A 20,047-nucleotide genomic window follows, 5' to 3' on the forward strand; every position below is an offset into this window, starting at 1 on the left:
CAATTTCCTTCATTTTTGGTTTTATGTTTATTAACGCTCAAGTCTCTCGTTCCGAACTCCTGTAGTATTTGTTTTCACAATTATGTCTAAGCATGCAGCTTCTCCCACACTCCCGTTTTTAGGAGTTCAGCCCTTCTGTGAATTAACTCCCAAAAACTAATAGAAAATGCTGAAAAAGAGTGATTTACCATCAATTAGAAGGTAACGTTTTTCAATCAAGTAATGAGAAACGAACTAAGGCCGGATTCACACGAGCGTTGCGTATTTCAGACGTGAAAAATGGCAGTTTTTCACGTCGGGGTGCATTAGTCTCTGCGCGACGCGTTATTACGGCTCTAATATTAGTTTATGAGCCTATAACATAGGCACATATTGTAAAAACGCAGCATGCACTACTTTCACCCGTTTTGTGGATGGAAAACCCCAATTGAAGTTATGGAGAGGGTTTAAAATACGGATCCATCTATATGTGAACCAAAATGCATGAGTAGATCATCAGTATTGCATACATTTTTAAAGGGGCTGTCTTATGTAATTCAATTAGGCTTCACTCACATCTGCGTTGAAGTGTCCATTGCAGATTCCGTAAAAATAGCGCAGCATGCAGGACTAGTTTTTCTGGTAAAATGACGGACACCATGACGAAACCCATTCAAGTCAACAGGTGCTGTTGGGAAATGTTGGAACCCGTCGTGTGACGGATCTGGCACTACCATTATTTTCAGTTTTCTGTTGCTGATGGAACAGGAAAACGGAAACGACGGAGATTAACAGATTCCCCTAAAAGACAGCCTGTCCGTATTACGGATCTGTAATACTGGCGAATTAGCGATGCAATATCATCTGTAAAACGTCCAGTCTGCATATCCGTATTATGGACATTTACAAATACTGCCGCGTGAAAGGATTAACCGTAGACAAAAAGAATAAACCGTTAAGATGTGCCTTACCAGCGTTTTTACACCATTAACAAAATCATATACAGTTGCGTTGCACATTAGGGAATTAAACTGGACTGTCAAGGTAATGAACTACAGATAGCGGCTCATTACTTAGATTTTACTACAATGCTCAGGATCTCGTTGGTTGCCGAGGTTCCCGACACTTCAGTGTGTATGGAAACCTCCCGCGGAGATTAAAGCCATGTTCACACATGGTGTATACGCTGAAGAATTTCTGACTGGATTTACGGTGCAATATTTCTGCAGCGTTTACAGTAGAAGCAAAAAGTAGATGAGATTTTTAATCTAATCTAATCCACACACTGCGAAATTCAGAAAAAAAAAAAGTGCATAAATTAACCTACGGTGCGGATTATAAATCTGCAGAATGCCAATTTATGTTCCCAAAAAGTAGAACGTTTGATAAAAATAAAGACTTTACTCACCTTTCCTTGCACTTCCATAGTAACACGTCCCTGCTGTCCCCGCTGCTCTGTGTACGGCAGCCTCCTGTGATGACATTTCATTACGTGACTCCTGCAGCCAACCACATGATGAAACGTCCACACAGGAGGCCAGGTGTACAGAAAGCAGACGGGGGAGCAGGGACACATTGCTATGGCAGCGCCAGGAGAAGGGAGTGTACACGGTTTTGTTTTCTGTCAGCGTTTTTTCACAGTGGTCAATGCGGCCGAATATCCACACCAAATTAAAGCGCCATTTGTTGCGAACATTCGGACAACTTTCCCTAAGAGTTTTTAAGTCGTATACGTTGCTGACTTTTCCGCAGCATATCGGACCTGTGTGAAGATAATACAAGGCTGAATCCAGGAGTTACGGGGAAAAAACGCAACGGATTGGGTGAAATCCGCGGCATTCCCTTAAATTTCCGTGTGTATTTTTTCCAATACATGGGGATGGGGTTTTGAAAACCCCAATCACATGTATTGCACTGTATATTTCGCCAGGTCTAAACATACTCTTACATGTTTAGAGCTCCCACCATTCCAGTACTTCAGCAATGCAGGTCTGGAATGTCAGACTTCCTAGAAGAATTTACTCTGTCAAAATACTCAAGACAGGAAAAACTGCAGTTCATTTCAGGCCTCGTGCCAATATCCCACCACTTATTTAATCAGTGAGCGGATTCAATTTCGACTGACACAGGAACAAGAATGAGAACATGCCCAGTATATCATCACGTACTTCTATTCTCTATTTCAAGAGACTGTGCCACTTCATATTCACTGGATAAAACTAAGCGGCCAGTTGAGAGGAGTTGAAAAATGTATTATTCATGATAAATAAAAGAGTTTGGGTTTTCTTCTGCTTATAAATCTGTATTTCAGACATTGGTCTGCGAAGAAAAAAAAAATACTGGATATTAATAAAAATTAATGAAACCTTTCTTAAAAATTGCTTTTGCTGGCCGGCTTCCAGGTTTCCAAACGGAGTTGTGCAGTGTGCGTTTTACTGCTCACATCCGTCTCCAATTTATACTTTTAGTGAAAGGAGAACTTCAGAAGAAAGAGGAACGACAGCTTAGCAGCAAGCAAGCCTAAAATAGTGATCTTCATTGCTCTGCTGAAACTTTGAAGACTTCCTGCGTGAGCCGAAGAAATCTGGAGCTCGGCAACGCCACAAACAGTTGTCTACTGAGAGTTTAAATGGAGCAGAACTTCATTATCCAATACAATCGGAGACTTGCTGGCCTAAATCTACCCAAAAAAAGCAAAAAAACACCACATGCAAGCCAACGCTAGAGCTCCCCATGCCGGAAATCTAAGGAGCAGGCTTCAAATGAATATGCCAGATCTTCATACCTAATAGCTGAACTCTGTGCAGAAGCAAAGGACACAAGATTGCTTCATCCCATATCATATCACAATATGCAAAAGTTTAGAGCTGGCTGGTGAAAAGAAACAGAAAAACAAAACAAAAACATACCTTCTTTTGGTTCATCTGACTCTGAGCTCATGGTGTCAGTGTAAATCACTGGAGACCAGATTACAGCTGACGTGCACTCGGAGAAGCAACAAGTCAACTTCTCAGGGAAAAAAAAGTCAGGATGAAAAGAGGAAACTTCTGCAAGTTTGACCAATCACTAAGAGGCGGTATAGAAAGAGACCCTTCCCCTTCTCAGTCACTGGAGAGAAGCAGCACTTTTTAGACAAGCGTGTATTCAGAAGTGCAGCACTACAGCCCTCACACACAGTCTCTTCCAGGGAGTTATTTTTTTTCTTGAGGGGTGGGGTGTTACTTGTTACAACATGACTGCATTACAGGAAGGAGTTCTACTGAGCAATGCTATATGTTGAGTATTTCTTTTAAGTGATTGTTATAGCTTTGCTCCCTAAGGCTAATAACTCCAGCAGAAGCATTGAAGTTACTCATACTCAGCCCTAGAAAAAGTCAGTCGGAGATGTGTCATGAAACAATCAGGGCTGGACTCCTAGAAACGGGATAGTGGGAGAAGCCGCACACTTACACATAATTGTGAAACTAATACTACAGGAGTTCAGCATTAATAAAACATAAAACAAAAAAATAAGGGGGAAATAAAGATAAAGGGGTTGCATTATAATTTCTTTAACAAACACATTCAAACAACAGCTTCTATGGACATGGAGTATATAAAAAATAAAATAAAAAAATAGTTCAATGTATGCAGCGACTACACAGAAGACCGCATAGGTTTATAGGACTATGTAGGTATTTGGGAAAAAGCAAATCATTCATTTATTCACCTTTACTCCAGTAAAAACCCTTATGGCCTATACATAGGATGCGCCATCAATGTTTCGGTGGTGGCCCAACTTCTAGGACCCACTCTAATCAGCAGAATGATCAGTGCAGCAGTCCCCTTATTGTTTACACAGGCACAGCGCTTGTCCGTACTTGCGGCCTGGTACTGCATCTGAGCCCCATTCAAGTGATACCAATTCTGTTGAACTGCAGAGGTACCCCAAGTTCTGATCCTCACAATGAAACATTGATGCCTATCCGAAGGAAGACAATCACTATTTTACAATCACAAAGCTCCTTTACCCCTTCTACTTTATGGCCTATAACAAAAAAAGTTGAATGGAATTTCAAAAAAAGGATTGAATTAATTTTTGGGGCAGAAACAGCACCACTCTAGTCCACGAGCTGTGTCTGGTACTGTAGCTAAGCCCCTTTTACAACTTTCCACTTTTATGGTATTTACGGAAACAGCGTGGTTCAGCAAGCTTGGCTGTTTCAGTACTTCTGACTACCTTGTCAGACAATGGTGGGAGAAAAGTGGAAACGGGACATGGTAGGATGGGGGTCAGGGGGCACCATTCTAGAGATCCGTGCTGGTTACAGAGGTGGGACCCGCATCTATTCGAAACTTATAGCATATCCTGTGGATATGCCATAAATATCCAAGGGAAAAGCCCCATGCCTCTTCAACTCACAGCTTAAAAATTAAAAAAACGTATGCAAACACCTACACACGGGACACGTTAATGCTTACTTTTATAGTGGATTGAAGAAGTGTAATAGCCTATGCTTTTCAAAAAGTACAAAAAGAAAAAAGGCCCGGATACTTTTAAACCACTCAAACATATGCCAAAAAAACAAAACAAGTCATGAGCGCACTTTACAGTATACATCTGACATGGACCTAAAATATGATGTGAACACAGATTGAGGTACTATGCTGTTCTGTATGTGCATGAGACATTGGGGTCAATAGAAAGAAAAACAACATAGGGGTATGTTCACACGCAGTGTTTTCGGGCACATTTCGGGGTGTAAAACACGTCAAAATAAGTCTTTGTCAGCATCTCACTAGCATTTTACGAACAGCTTCACATTGAAATCCATGGGAAAAAAACAGCACTTCGTTCAGACGGGGCATTTTTTTACGCCACTGTTTTAACCCCTTCATGACCCATGACGAAAATACACGTCATGGAGGGGGCGGGGGGCGATGCTTGGAGCGGGCTCACGCACTGATATATTGACAGTGACTGATGTTGGCAGCAATGCTGGAGTCCCCGGGCAGAGCATCATCAGATGCTCTCCTCGGGAACTCTAGCGATAGGAAGCCCCTGAGGTCACTGACCATATAAGGACAGTGACGTCGGGAGCAGTGCTTGAGTCCCCAGGCAGAGCATCAGCGGCTGCTCTGCTCGGGAACTCCAGCGATAGGAAACCCCTGAAGTCACTGATCAAATGTCCGGAGCAGTGCTTGAGTCCTGAGCAAAGCGCTAGCTGATGCTCTGCTTGGGGACTCCTGCAATAGCTAATATGACAGCCCCTTGCGGTCATGAGATTAACACCACGCCGACACGAACAGCAGAGGTAGCAAGCACTCAGTCATGTGGGGCCGAGTTATCAGTAGTAGAAAAGCTACAGGTCTTCCGGGAACAATTCACCGTGCTTGAACTGCACGATTTAGTACCGAATTTTAAATTAAAGTACATTAGTAAGGGACTACGTTTTTACATTAAAATATTAATGCAATTTTTGGTCCCCGGATAACCCCTTTAAGGAAATAACAGACAATAACTCTGGACAATATAGAAAAAGAGATCCAGGCAGCAGATCCAAAGGAACAAGATTTATTCAACCATTCGACCGTTTCAGCTCAACAGAGCCTCTCTCAACTCAGTACAGCCCAGGGCACATTTGTAAATAGAATCAGCCCATACTATTGCAGCCGATAAGGAAATGATGGGGACACAAAGGGAGGCCCCTCTCTTTATTGATGCTGCAATTGTTGTGCCTGTGTGATCACAGCATCATAAATGTAGGATTTCTACCCAAACTATAAATATTCAGTAAATCAGAAGTTTGGAAACCATTTAGCAATTACATTTCCTTAAATTACAGAGTTAGGCCCTGTAAAATCTGAACCATGGCTTTCGTTTAGAACATAAGCCATAACACTGTCGGATTTGTCATAAAACGCACCTCAATGACTTATAGTGGGTTCAGTATGAGTTTTCATTGTGTTGACCGCAAGAATAGTACTGCATGCTGCACTATTCTTGCTTTCAAAAGTACCAGAATCCTCAACTGGAACGGCCGAACGCATGTGCTAACAATGGATCTCACTATTAAATTTGAATGGCTGGCATTTAACACTACATTTGCCATGCAGGAAAATGTATGGCCAGCTGGAGCTCTCGCCGATGAGAATAGCTCATTGCCGGGGGTCACTAGGAATCAGAGAAGATGTTTGATCATACAAACCATTTAAAAGCAGACTCCTTGCTAATAATGAGAATTAACACATTCCATAGGACTTAAACTTAATATCCATGGTTGAGGTGAAATACAACATCTTGTATGATTAGAAAAAAAAAATATGTGTCTTGTATATTAGAAGTAAAATTAATTTGGAGTATAGGTCACACACACACACACACACACACACATTATATATATATATATATATAAATAAATTATTGTTTTTCTAGACAAGTGAGACAGTTACACCAACTAGAGGAAGTTGCTTCATTCTACTCATACAATAAGTGAGTCGTGTGAAAAGAACTCTGATGATTACAAGTTTACAACGAATACAGAAGACACACTGGATTAGTATGAAATGTTAAATACTTTTGTGTCAAAAAAGACAAAAGTATAATAGGTATGATACCTTTATTGGCTAACCATAAAAGTTCTATATGCAAGCTTTCAGAGCACAGAGGCCCCTTCTTCAGGCAGTTTACAAATGAATGACTTAGACACTGGATTAGTAAAATATTTGGTAATACTGAAAATAATCAGTAACTTAGGCCCTATTCACATGTTTTTAGTTTACGTTTAGAGGTGTACATTGGAAAAATCTCCCAGTGTACACGCTAAATTTGTCTATAGGGCTCCATTGTCAGACGCCTGCGCCTTGCCCTTCTATACGTCAGTACACTACAAAAAAACCTATGTAATAGCATAGTAGACACAGAGTCCAGTAAAAAAAACAACATAGTAACAGCTCGTCTTGATGCGTCAGTCTAAAGCAGGGGTCTCAAGCACGCGGCCCTTGGGGCGGTCATCTGCAGCCTTGCGGGACACAGCCGTACAGGCTCTGCTCTGGGACTCTGTGGAATCCCCTGACATCGCTTCACCATAGCCGGTGTCCCGTGCAGAGCGCTAGTATAGGCTATATATGGACAGTATTGTCAGGGTTTTCCCCAGAGCGGAGTCCCGGGCAGAGCGCTAGTATAGGCTCTGCTCCGGGACTCTGGTGAAGCCTCTAACATTGCTGTCCATACAGCGACAGTGATGTCAGGGGCTTCCCCAGAGCAGGAGTCCCAGTGAGGTCAGAAGCATAGCTGGAGTCCCAGGAAGAGCCTACTAGCGCTTTGCCTGGGACGCCAGCTCTGGGGTTGCCCCTGACATCCATGTCCATATATGGACAGTAATGTCAGGAGCAGAGCTGGAATCACAGGCAGAGTGCTAGAAGCGGCTCTGCTCGAGGACTCCAGCTCTGGGCAAGCCCCTGACATCACTATCCATATATGGACAGATGTCAGTGGCTTCCCCAGAGTTCCGGCGCAGAGCCTGTACTAGTGCTCTGCTCCGGGACACTGGCTCTGGGGTTGCCCCTGACATCACATTTCGGTCCATAAAGGATGCCCCGACATCACTGTGTATGGACAGTGACGTCAGGGGCTCCAACAGCAGAGGAATCCCCAGCCAAAGCGTCGGCAACACTCTGGCTGGGGATTCCATTCCTAGAGGGAGCCATCTACTTGGGGTGTGTGAGGGCACCGGGGCAGCGTCTGCAGAGGGCACCGGGGCAGCGTCTAAAAGGGGGCAGCCCAATCTGGACATGTGTCTGCCAAACACTGCCAACTGAGCCGCCGGACTGCATTTTGCGACACTTATACTGGAAAACTGGATTGTTGAAATAAGCACGTGGAGAATTCTGTAAAATTTTAAACCTAGCAGTATTATTATAGTGATGTAGTATTATTATTATAGTAATATAGTGTTATAGTAGTTCAAATAACTAATTGATTAACAATCATTTTGTATTGTATCAAATTTGAAAGTAATGCGGCTCGCCAACTTCCCAATTTTTCTATATGTGGCCCACTTACCCGGCCGAGTTTGAGACCCCTGGTGTAAAGGATGCTATTATAACCTATGGGTGATGGATGCCATTGTTAATCATCTGTCGCAGCCTACGTTTGATGTATACACCGGGAAAAGTTCCAGAGAAATACATTAAACGTAGGCCAAAAATCGTAATGTGAACAGGGCCTTACAGATGTTTTCCAATAAACCTCTTCTCTTCCACCTTTCTGAAATCACTAACGAGGACTTGTCACTAGGTCATACTAGTTTACTGACCTGAATAGCACTATCTCCCTGATTCCAGAGCGGTTTTTGTTGTTTTTTTTCCTGGACCCACTTGTTCCAGATATTTGGCCCACTGTGGTGTTGGATCCCTCTATGCTAATTTGCTGTAGTTAGCCAAAAGGGCATGAACTACTCATGTTGCTTCACGCTGATTTGTCAGCATCAGAGGCAAGTAAGCTAGCTACACCCCGTTGGTTAACTACAGCAAATTAGCAAATAGGGAGCAAAAAACACTGGGCCATATCCCTGAACCGGGGGGTGGGGGGGGTGGGGTCGAGGAAAAAAACAAAACAACGCTGGAAACCGTGAGACACATTCAAATCAGTTAGGCTTCGTTCACATCTCCACTAGGGTCCCGTTCCGTCGGAGCGGAACCTTGACTGACACAAATGGAAATCAAAGGTTTCCGTTTTCATCACCATTGATTTCAATGGTGACGGATCCGGTGCCACTGGTATCAGTTTGCCTCAGTTGTGAAAAGGTTTCATTGTTTTGACAGAATCAATAGCGCAGTTTACTTGCACTGGACTTGCTCTGGACATGGCAGTAATGTTAGTTGCTGTTGGAGTCACCCAATCAATGGAGCTTCCGGACGATCTTCGTTTTCAGTTAAAGTCAGCGGCAGGGAATGCATCAGTGAAAAGGAGGGATTGAGTAAATGGGAGAGAGCAACTGCACAGGGACCTAAAAGTTGTAAGGGTCGGAGGGGGACTTTCTGTCCTCAGTAGTGCGTAGAAGCTCTGGACTCGTGGTGCCAGAAAGGGGTGGAGCTTAGCAGCATGAGTGGGTGGAGCTATCATATTGAAGGTGGAGCTTTATCTCAGCAGGACATGTCACTCTACTCCTGCCTGTGTTGATTCTGCAGTGGTCAGTGCCGGTCAAAAGAAATCTGGTAAGTATTTACTACAGTGTATGTAATAATTGGGTGACAGAAAGTGTGACACTTGCATGTGTCCAGCATGTAAGTGGTGTATGTGTGTCTGCTGCATGTGTCAAGAGTGAGTCACGTGTGTGCAGCATGTGTCCCATGCAGGGCTGGCTCCAGGTTCATGTGGGCCTTTGTGCAACCCAGACTTAGTAGGCCCCTTTGCGAGGGAATTCAGGGCGTCCGTAAAAAAGGGCAGAAAACTTCACTTTGTGCCCCCCTATAGACGTTAGACCCCGTTTATGCCCCCATATAGAAGTTAGGCCCACAGTTTGAACCCCATAAATTTAGTGCCCTCTGTAGATCGTGCCACACAGCCCCCACCTCCCAGGTAGTGCCACACAGCCCAGGTATTACAAGACAGCCTCCCTGCCTGTAGGTAGCACCTTCGGGGTTCCCTCTAGGAGTGGAATACCCAGCCAGAGCATTGCGGATGCTCTGGCTGGGGATTCCGCTTCAGGAGAAACTCCTGACGTCACTGTCCATATATGGACAGTGTTGTCAGGGGCAACCCCAGAGCCATAGTCCCGGCCAGAGCACTACTAGCGCTCTGCCTGGGACTCCTGCTCTGCTCCTGACAACACTGTTCATATATAGATAGTGGTGTCTGCCTGGGACTTCAGCTCTGCTCCAGAGAGCTAGTAAAGGCTCTGCTTCGGTACTCCAGCTCTGGGGAAGCCCCTGACATCACTGGCCATATACAGCTAGTGATGTCAGGGGGCAACCACAGAGCCAAAGTACCGGGCAGAGCGCCTCTAGTGCTCTGCCTAGGACTACTCTCCCGACACTGTCCATATATGGACAGTGATGCCGCGAAGACGGCAGCGACAGCCCCCGGCGGCCGCGGATGCCGGGTGTGGGTGAGGCCGCACAAGGGGCACATGCATGTTTTAAAGGGGTTGTAGAAGATTTAAAAAAAACAAAACAAAAAAAAAACGTACAGTACATGCAGTGAATATATAATAAAACAAGGCAGATTACTCACCTTTTAAAATCTGCTGCTGCTCCAGCATCAATGCTCTGGTAATACCCGCCGCTCCTGCAGCGATGATGTATTGTTTATAGTTTATGTGACTGCTGCAGTCAATAGCTGGCCTCAACAGTGATGCCTGCATGTATAGCATGTGACTGCTGAGGCCTGTGATTGGCTGCACAGGCCTGTGATTTGTGATGAATGTGACATCGCTGCAGGAGTGGCGTTTGATTTTTTTTTATTTTATATTTTTCCTGCTGGCAGAATAATTTATTAACTCTCAACCAGTTTAAATTTTGGTTTAGATTTACAAGTCTGAGTGATCAAATAGCAGTTGGCTAATAAGATTACCTACTTAGGATTTTTATGGTGGAGGCACCGTTTTAATTTTCGCCTAAGGCAGCAGAAAAGCTAGAATCGGCCCTGATCTGGTCATTCTCAATATAGTCTCCTGTCTTGACCACCCTTACTGCAATATTCTTTAAGGCTGGAAGCACATGCAGTTTTCACTGCATTTTTTTTTTAGCCAAAACAGGAGTGGATACAAAAGGAGAGGAAATGTCTCAGTCTTTCCTTTATACTTTGCCTTACTCCTGGATCCATTTCTGGCTTCGGCTCACAGAAACTGCACTGAAAACTGCATTGAAAACTGCCAGCCTTATCAAACTTTATGAAACCAGGGAACCCAAAAAATTCCATCAATACAAATAGTTGTACAAAACACAGTTATACCTTATGAGCGTATTATTTATATTCATAGAAACCGACCTGAAAAAATTAACTGGATATGGGATAGTTGGTGTAATTCTGACCTTACGGCTTATTCTGGTCCGGAGTTATCAGTGGCTATTGGAGGGATCAATACATGAGCACTGTCATACTACATTGACCCAGGTAGGATACGAGGGAAGGTGGCTGAACATCATTGCAGGGGGTATCTGTATACTGTACTGGATGCCCCAAGATACATATGTCTTTGACTGTCTGAGTTGATGACCCCCCGGCTATCTTTTCTATTTTGGAATGTTCACACTATCATTGAGGCATGCATGTCACTGGATGGAACCTTGATAAAAAATATGTATTTTCTTTACTTTTATTTTATATAGTTGTTATGAATCTTGTTATGTACTCAGTGTAAAAAAATAAAAATAAAGTTTCTTTATATGCATACATTCTGGACATGTCCGCTGTGCGGGGGTCCAGCAGTTTACTATGCTAATGTATTTATATGTCTCCATCAATAAACGGACTTTAAAAAAACCAAATAGTTGTACAACCAGATCTGTATTATGCGGCATACTGTATGTGTTGCACTTTTTAGCAAGCGAGCTTAACAAAATATTCACTACTGAATATATTGTACTCCGTACAGAATCAGCGCGTCTAACTTCCTTCTATATCAATGGCTGTCGTTCCTGTACACTCTTAGGCCGGGACAGAAATTATGCAGATTTTTACATCCGAATTTGTGGCCGGAAAAACTGTAGCAGAATTTAGTCTCTAGGATCCTCTGTTCTTCTCGTCCTACTACATGCCCTAGTGATCCGATCCCCTCACACCTCCTCCAGTCCCTCTCCCCAGCTGTCACTAGTCAACTGACTAAACTATTTAACCTCTCTCTTTCCTCTGGTATCTTTCCCTCCTCTTTTAAACATGCCATTATAAACCCATTACTGAAAAAAACAACTCTTGACCCATCCAGCGCTGCTAACTACCGACCAGTCTCTAATCTGCCGTTCATCTCCAAACTCCTGGAACGCTTGGTCTACTCTCACCTTATCTGCTATCTCTCTGCTAACTCCATTCTTGCCCCCTTCAGCTGGATTCACACAACCTCACAGCTGTCAAACGACGACGCGTAAAATGACTGCCTCAAAGGGCAGGACACTTCTTTGAAACGTAATTTGAGCCGTTCTTCTTTGAATTCAATGAAGAGAAGCTCAAATGATCGGCCATCAAAGACGCCTCGCATAATGCGAGGAGGAGTTTATACGTCTGAAACGACGCAGCTGTTTTCTCCTGAAAACAGTCTGTCTTTTCAGACGTAATAGCCAGTTCTCACGTGCACATACCCTTCCAATCTGGTTTCCGCACTCTACACTCCACAGAAACTGCCATTACTAAAGTCTGAAATGATCCCTTGGCGGCTAAATCGGACGGTAAATACTCTCTACTGATTCTTCTGGATCTCTCGGCAGCCTTTGACACTGTAGACCACAAACTCATACTTAACATGCTCCACTCTATTGGCCTCAAGGACGCTGCTCTCTCTCAGTCTTTTTCCTATCTTTCTGACCGCTCGTTCAGTGTGTCATTTGCTTGTTCTACTTCTTCTCCTTATCCACTTGCTATTGGGGTTACTCAGGGATCAATCCTAGGCCCGCTCCTCTTTTCTCTCTACACAGCCCCTATTGGACAAACCATCAGCAGATTTGGCTTCCAGTACCATCTCTACGCTGAGGACACCCAATTATATGCCTCTTCCCATGACATCCCCCCTGCTCTAATACAAGACACCAGTGATTGTCTGTCCGCTGTCTCTATCATATCCTCTCTCTATCTGAAACTGAATCTTTCTAAAACTGAGCTCCTTGTGTTCCCACCATCTACTAACCTTCCGAAACCTGATGTCTCCATCTCCGAGTGTGGCACGATCATAACTCCTAAGCAGCACGCCCGCTGTCTGTGTTATTTTTTTACTCAGATCTTTCCTTTACTCCTCACATTCAATCACTTTCACGCTCCTGTCATTTTCACCTCAATAACAACTCCAGAATCTGCCCTTTTCTTACTGAGGAAACAGCAAAAACTATCATTGTTGCTCTGATTCACTCTCGTCTTGACTACTGGAACTCATTATTAGTCTGTCTTCCCCCTCACTAAACTCTCCCCATTCCAATCTATCCTTAATTCAGCAGCCAGGCTCATCTTTATGACCAACCGCTACACCAACGCCTCTACCCTCTTCCAGTCACTGCACTGGTTGCCCATCCCCTTCAGAATTAAATTCAAACTTATCAACAAAGCTCTCCACAGTGCTGCACCTCCTTACATCTCCGTCTACCACCCTACTCGGGCCCTACGTTCTGCTAACGACCTTAGATTACAATCCTCCATAATCCGAACCTCCCACTCCATCTCCAAGATTTTTCTCGTGCTGCACCAGTCCCCCAGACAGTCAGATGAATTCCCAATATCCACAGTTTTAAACGTGCCCTGAAAACACATCTTTTTAGACAGGCCTATAACATTCCCTAATCTGACTCCTTTCCATGGCCCCCCTTTTAGATTAGTCATCAGAACTAGATTCCCTCACACTCCTTCTCTTCATGTCCATCATACACGGATACTGGCTGGTGACCAGCTCATGCAGCTTTATGTGTACCACCCATGTGTATAAAAAAAATGTCTGTACTATTGTACAGAACAAACAATGTTACACTTTGTGTCTCCCTTATTTCCTCATAGATTGTAAATTCTTGCGAGCAGGGTCCTCACTCCTCTGGTTTGAATTATAAATTAACTTGGTCACTATGTAATGTCCGATATTGTTTGTTTCATGTTCCCTCCAAATTGTAAAGTGCTGCGTAACATGTTGGCGCTATATAAATAAAGATTATTATTATTAGTACCATCCATGTAGAGGAGACTTGAATAAATGTTATCTATATTCTGTGGAATTTTTCTACACGAAAAAGAACGTGTGGTGCAGATTTTGAAACATAAAGCATATAAATTTCTGCTGCAGATTGTCACTGCGGATTTCACCCTTTTAAACGCAGGAAGTTCCCCATGACGCTTATTTTTAATGCAAAAAAGTGGCAGAAACCAGTCTGAGTTTCTGCGCGCAGATTTAGCCCCTTAAATGCGGCTAATATGCGCAGCTGCCAATGCTGTTTTTGGGCAGACTATGCTACGAAAACCGCGTCAAGAAGTGACATGTCACTTTTTTCAGCGAGGTGGGTTCAATACTGCCCGCTGAAATGTTTGCCCCGTATGAACAACGAGGTAATGAGACAATTTTTTTCAAGCAAAATCCACAGTGATTCAGTCGCACGAAAACGCGCTGAAATCAGCGTGAACTTTCTGTTGTGTTTACAAGGCCTTAGTGTGCGGAGGTTATATTCACACAAAATTAGCAGCAGTCTGACACACTATTTGTTATCCTCTGGGCAAAGGTGTAAACAAAGGATTTATGTAAGCCCCATGAGTAGGTATAGAGCAGAGAGGGGCTCGGGTAGTCAGAGTGAAGAAGTAGCAGTTGCCCTGTGACCTGGTGCCGGAGATGGCCAAAACACCTCTACAACGTAAAAGGAAATCCATATTATAGACGGCACATGGTACGTGGAGACGCGGTTACAGATTTTGCATTGAAACCCAGGAGCTTCAATTTACACCTCTGAAGGAGATATTATTTGTGCAAATTATCTATTAAACAGGCACATCCATTTACCAGTAGTACTAGCAAACAATGCAGTCATTGAGACTACAATAGTGGCTCAACCTACGGTATGAATCCCCTCACCATTTGAAGCAACTCTGTCAATCAACATATTGGATCACTGTAATCTATTGCTAAACGGCTATAGAATTAACGTTTACAGTAAGGTATAGCCTTAACCCCTTCAGGACTGAGCCCGTTTTGGCCTTCAGGACTAAGCGGATTTTTCAAATCTGACGTGTCACTTTATGTGGTAATAACGCCGGAATGCTTTTACCTATCCAAGTGATTCTGAGATTCTTTTCTCGTGACATATTGTACTTTATGTTAGGGAAAAAATTTGGTCGATAAATTCAATATTTATTTGTAAAAAAAACACCAAGTTTTAGAGAAAATTAGCAAAAATTTGCATTTTTCTAAATTTAAATGTATTTGCTTGTAAGACAGATAATAATACCACACAAAATACTTACTAGTTTATATTTCCCATATGTCTACTTTATGTTTGCATCGTTATTTGAACATTTTTATTTTTCTAGGACGTTACAAGGCTTAGAACTTTAGCAGCAATTTCTCACATTTTCCAGAAAATTTCAGAAGGCTATTTTTTCAGGGACCAGTTAAGTTCTGAAGTGGCTTTGAGGGCCTTACATATTAGAAAGTCCCCATAAATCACCCCATTTTGAAAACGGCATCCCTCAAAGTATTCAAAATTGCATTCAGAAAGTGTTTTAACCCTTTAGGCGTTTCACGGGAATTAAAGCAAAGTAGAGGTGAAATTTACAAATCTAATTTTTTTTTTTTTCGAAAATTCATTTGTAATACATATTTTAGAAGGTTTTACCCAAGAAATGCAACTCAATATTTATTGCCCAGATTCTGCAGTTTTTAGAAATATCCCACATGTGGTCCTAGTGTGGTAATGGACTGAAACACAGGCCTCAGAAGCAAAGGAGCATCTAGTGGATTTTGGGGCCTCCTTTTTCTAGAATATATTGTAGACACCATGTCAGGTTTGAATAGGTCTTGTGGTACCAAAACAGTAAAGACCCCCCAAAAGTGACCCCATTTTGGAAACTATACCCCTCAAGGAATTTATCTATGGGTATAGTTAGCATTTTGAACCCAAAGTTTTTTTGCTAAATTTATTTGAATTAGTATGTGAAGATGAAAATCTACTTTTTTTGTGAAAAAACGTAGAAATTTTAAATTTTTACAAGGAATAAAAGTAGAAAAACACCCCAACATATGTAAAGCAATTTCTTCAGATTATAGTAATACCCCATATGTGGTAATAAACTACTGTTTGGACCCACAGCAGGCCTCAGAAGAGAAGGAGCACCATTTGGATTTTGCTGGAATAGTTTTCAGTGCCGTGTCGCGTTTGCAATGCACTGGAGGGATGAAAACAGTGGAAACCCCCCAAAAGTGACCCAATTTTGGAAAGTACACCCCTCAAGGAATTTTTCTAGGGGTAAGTTAGCATTTTGACCCCACAGTTGTTTTGCTGAATTCATTGGACTTAGGCATCTAATATGGGACTTACGCACCTATATTAGTCTATGGGGCAGTACAGACAGTGCGTGAATTTTGCGCAGCGCGAGTGCGTTGCGTAAAACTCAAGACATGTCCTATCTTTTTGCGCATCACGCACCCATTGAAGTCAATGGGTGCGTGAAAACCACGCATGCCGCACGGAAGCACTTCCGTGCGAACTGCGTGATTCGCACAACAGCTGTCAAACTCTGAATGTAAACAGAAAAGCACCACGTGCTTTTCTGTTTACAAACATCCAAACGGAGTGTCATAATGATGGCGGCTGCGAGAAAATCTCGCAGCCGCGCATCATACACTGATGACACACGGAGCTGTTAAGTGCCTTTTGCGCACGCAAAACGCCTCGTTTCTTGCGTGCGCAAAACACACACACTCGTGTAAATCAGGCCTTAGTCTGTAAAGGTAAAAATCTACTTTTTTTCTGTAAGAACTTAGACATTTTTAATTTTTACAAGGAATAAAAGGAGAAAAAGCACCCCAACATTTGTAAAACAATTTCTCCTGATTACGTAAATACCCCATATGTGGTAATAAACTGCGGTTTGGACCCACACCGGGGCTTAGAAGGGAAGGAGCGCTATTTGGCTTTTGGAGCTCAAATTTAGCTGGAATAGTTTTTGGGTGTCATGTCGAATTTACAAAGCCACCGAGAGACCGAAACAGTGGAAGCCCCCCAAAAGTAACCCCATTTGGGAAACTACACCACTTAAGGAATCTATCTAGGGGTATAGTGAGCATTTAGGCCCCACACGTCTTTTGCAGAATTTATTAGAATTAGGCCGTGAAAATTAATATCAACATTATTTCCACTAAAATGTTGAATTTTTTCAATTTCACAAAGGATAAAGGAGAAAATGCACCCCAACATTTCTAAAGCAATTTCTCCATACCTCACATGTGGTTATAAATGTTTTTTCATTAGAAAGTAATTAACCCTTTCCGAACTGATCCATGTTTTACTTTTTCTTTTTCGTTTTTCCTCCCCGCTTTCCGAGAGCCACAACTTTTTTAATTTTTCCGTCAATAGAGTGGTGTGAGGGCTTATTTTTTTGCGGGACGAGCTGTAGTTTTTATTCGTATAATTTTTTGGTACATAAGACTTTTTGAGCACTTTTTATTACATTTTTTGTACAGCCAAGGTGACCAAAAACACTGCGATTTTGCCGTTTAAAATTTTTCTTTTTCACGGCGTTCACCATGCGAGTTCAATAATGGTATATTGTAATAGCTTGGACTTTTACGGACGCAACAATACCAATTTTGTGTATTGTTTTTTATTTTTTTACATTATTTTACAGAAAAAAATGTGAAAAGGGTTTCTTTTTGGACTTTAAATATTTATTTAATTTTTTCCACTAATAACTATTTACTTTTGTTTTTACATATTTTGTTAGTCCCCCTAGGAGACTTGAACCAGCAATCGTTAGATCACTGGTAGAATACACTGCAATACTAATGTATTGCAGTATATTGTCATTTTTACAGGCTCCTGTAACAGCGTGATCGCTGTTTCTGTCCGTTAGTCCAGGGTATCAGCTGTAATACACAGCTGACACCCGCAGCATATGGCACGGGCTCAGTGAGTGAGACGCTCCATATATCACCCCCACACACACCACGACATGTTATGAAGTCATGGTGCGCGAAGGGTTTAATGCGCAGCAGATGGTGCAGAGTGAGAATTAAAATTTTCCACTGATGTGCCATTTTAGTGCACTATATGTTGTGCCCAGTTTGTGCCACAAATTCCACAAATAAAATATTAACAGTGTTCTCCTGGGTATGGCGATGCCATATCGGTGGACGTAAACGGCTGATTGGGCACGCTGTAGGGCTCAGAAGGGAGGAAGTGCCATTTGGCTATTGGAGCACAGATTTAGCTTGGTAGTAGTTCTGTTTGGTGTTTTGATGGTATTTCAGTTTATAATGTGGGGGCATATGTAGGCTGGGCAGAGTACATCAGGGCATAATAAGAGGGTATAATAATGGAGTAAATAAATAATAATCCGCAGATATGTGGCCAGTGTCGCACTTATAAATGGCGCCCGATCCTATCCGCTTTTGGAACGCTCTGCACATTTTGCATCGCCATAATCTGGGAGCCGGAACTTTTTTATTTTTTCTCCACCGGAGCCGTGTGAGGTCTTATTTGTTGCGGGACAATCTGTAATTTTCATTGGTACCATTTTGGGGTGCATGCGATTTTGTTGATCACTTTTTATTCCATTTTTCGGCAAGCCAGGTGACCAAAAATCATCAATTCTGACAATAATTTTTATTTATTTTTTACGGCGGTTACCCTGGGCTATAAATTACCATTATATTTTATTCTGCGGGTAGGTACGATTACAGCGATACCAGATGTATATAGGTTTTTTTATGTTTTGCAGCGTTTGCGCAATAAAATCACTTATTTAGAAAATAAATTATTTTTTGTGTCACCATATTCTGAGAGCCATAACTTTTTTATTTTTCAGTCAAAAAAGCTGTGTAAGGGCTTGTTTTTTGCGGGACGGTTTGTATCGGTACTATTTTGGCGTACATGCGACTTTTTGATCACTTTTTATTGTATATTTTGGGAGGGGTGGTGACCAAAAAAAATAGTGATTCTCGCATAGTTTTTCGTTTATTTTTTTTTCGGTGTTCACCGTGCGGGAAAAATATTATTATAGTTTTATAGTTGGGGTCGTTACGAACGCGGTGATATCCAACATGTGTATTTTTTTTTTACGTGTTCATTTTTTTCCTATAGTAAAAGGCTTATAGGGAAAAAAAGCAGTTCTTGTTTATGTCACTTATAACTTTTATTTTTACACTTTTTTTTAAAAACATTTTTATTCTTTTTTCACTTGTCCCACTAGGGGACACTTAGACTTGCAGCTTTAATCGCTGCTAGAGTACGTTACACTACCTACGTAGTGTAATGTATTCTAACGGTCATTGTGACGTAACAGTCACACTGACAGGAAGCCTACGACGACCAGCCTCCGGCTGGTCCTCATAGGCTTCTGTACATGGCAGCCCGGAAGCCATTGTCTGGCGTCCGGTTGCCATGGGTACCATCGCCAGCCCCTGTGATTTCACGTGGGGGCTGCCAATCGGCGGTAAAATCATTCGATGTGGCGATCGGAATCGACCGCCGCATCGAAGGGGTTAACTGCGGAAATCAGCGGCGATGGACCGCTGATCGGCAACGGGGAATGCAGGGCAGACACCCTGCACAGTTAACCGCTGCTGCGGTGAAGCGACGCGCGGCGGTTAACGGTCAACGCACAGACAAAACTGCACGTCAAGGTGCGCGAACTTACTGCACACATTGACGTGCAGTTACGTCAAGGTGCGGGAAGGGGTTAAAGAGGCTCTGTCACCACATTATAAGTACCCTATCTCCCACATAATCTTCTCGGCGCTGTAATGTAGATAACAGTGGTTTTTATTTTGAAAAACGATAATTTTTTAGTAAGTTATGAGCAATTTTAGATTTATGCTAATTTGTTTCTTAGTGACCAACTGGGCGCGTTTTTACTTTTTACCAACTGGGCGTTGTACAGAGGAGTGTATGACGCTGACCAATCAGCTTCGTACACTTCTCATTGTTCCAGCCCAGCTTCTTTCACTGCACAATCTCACTGTAACAATGGGCTGGAACAATGAGAAGTGTATGACGCTGATTGGTTAGCATCATACACTCCTCTGTACAACGCCCAGTTGGTAAAAAGTAAAAACATGCCCAGTTGTCTTTTAAGAAAGTAATTCGCATAAATCTAAAATTGCTCATAACTTGCTAAAAAAATGATCGTTTTTTAAAATAAAAACCACTGTTATCTACATTACAGCGCCAATCAGATTATGTAGGAGATAGG

At 42.5% G+C, this 20,047-nt stretch overlaps 1 protein-coding gene across 5 annotated transcripts in view; it reads right to left on the reverse strand.

Annotated features, from left to right (window-relative positions):
- The window catches only part of TNFAIP8 (TNF alpha induced protein 8), a 109,132-nt gene that overhangs the window by 18,747 nt on the left and 70,338 nt on the right, over nucleotides 1–20,047 (reverse strand). The window contains exon 1 of one of the 5 annotated variants that reach the window (XM_075854809.1): nucleotides 2,889–3,055. The exons of the other annotated variants lie outside the window; for them this stretch is intronic. Within the exon in view, the coding sequence (XP_075710924.1) occupies nucleotides 2,889–2,919 (31 nt within the window). The 5' untranslated portion in view covers nucleotides 2,920–3,055. Of the gene's footprint in view, nucleotides 1–2,888; nucleotides 3,056–20,047 lie in introns of those variants that run through there. 5 annotated transcript variants of the gene reach the window in all.

Source organism: Rhinoderma darwinii, chromosome 1 (genome assembly GCF_050947455.1).
Source record: "Rhinoderma darwinii isolate aRhiDar2 chromosome 1, aRhiDar2.hap1, whole genome shotgun sequence".
Taxonomy (NCBI): domain Eukaryota; kingdom Metazoa; phylum Chordata; class Amphibia; order Anura; family Rhinodermatidae; genus Rhinoderma; species Rhinoderma darwinii.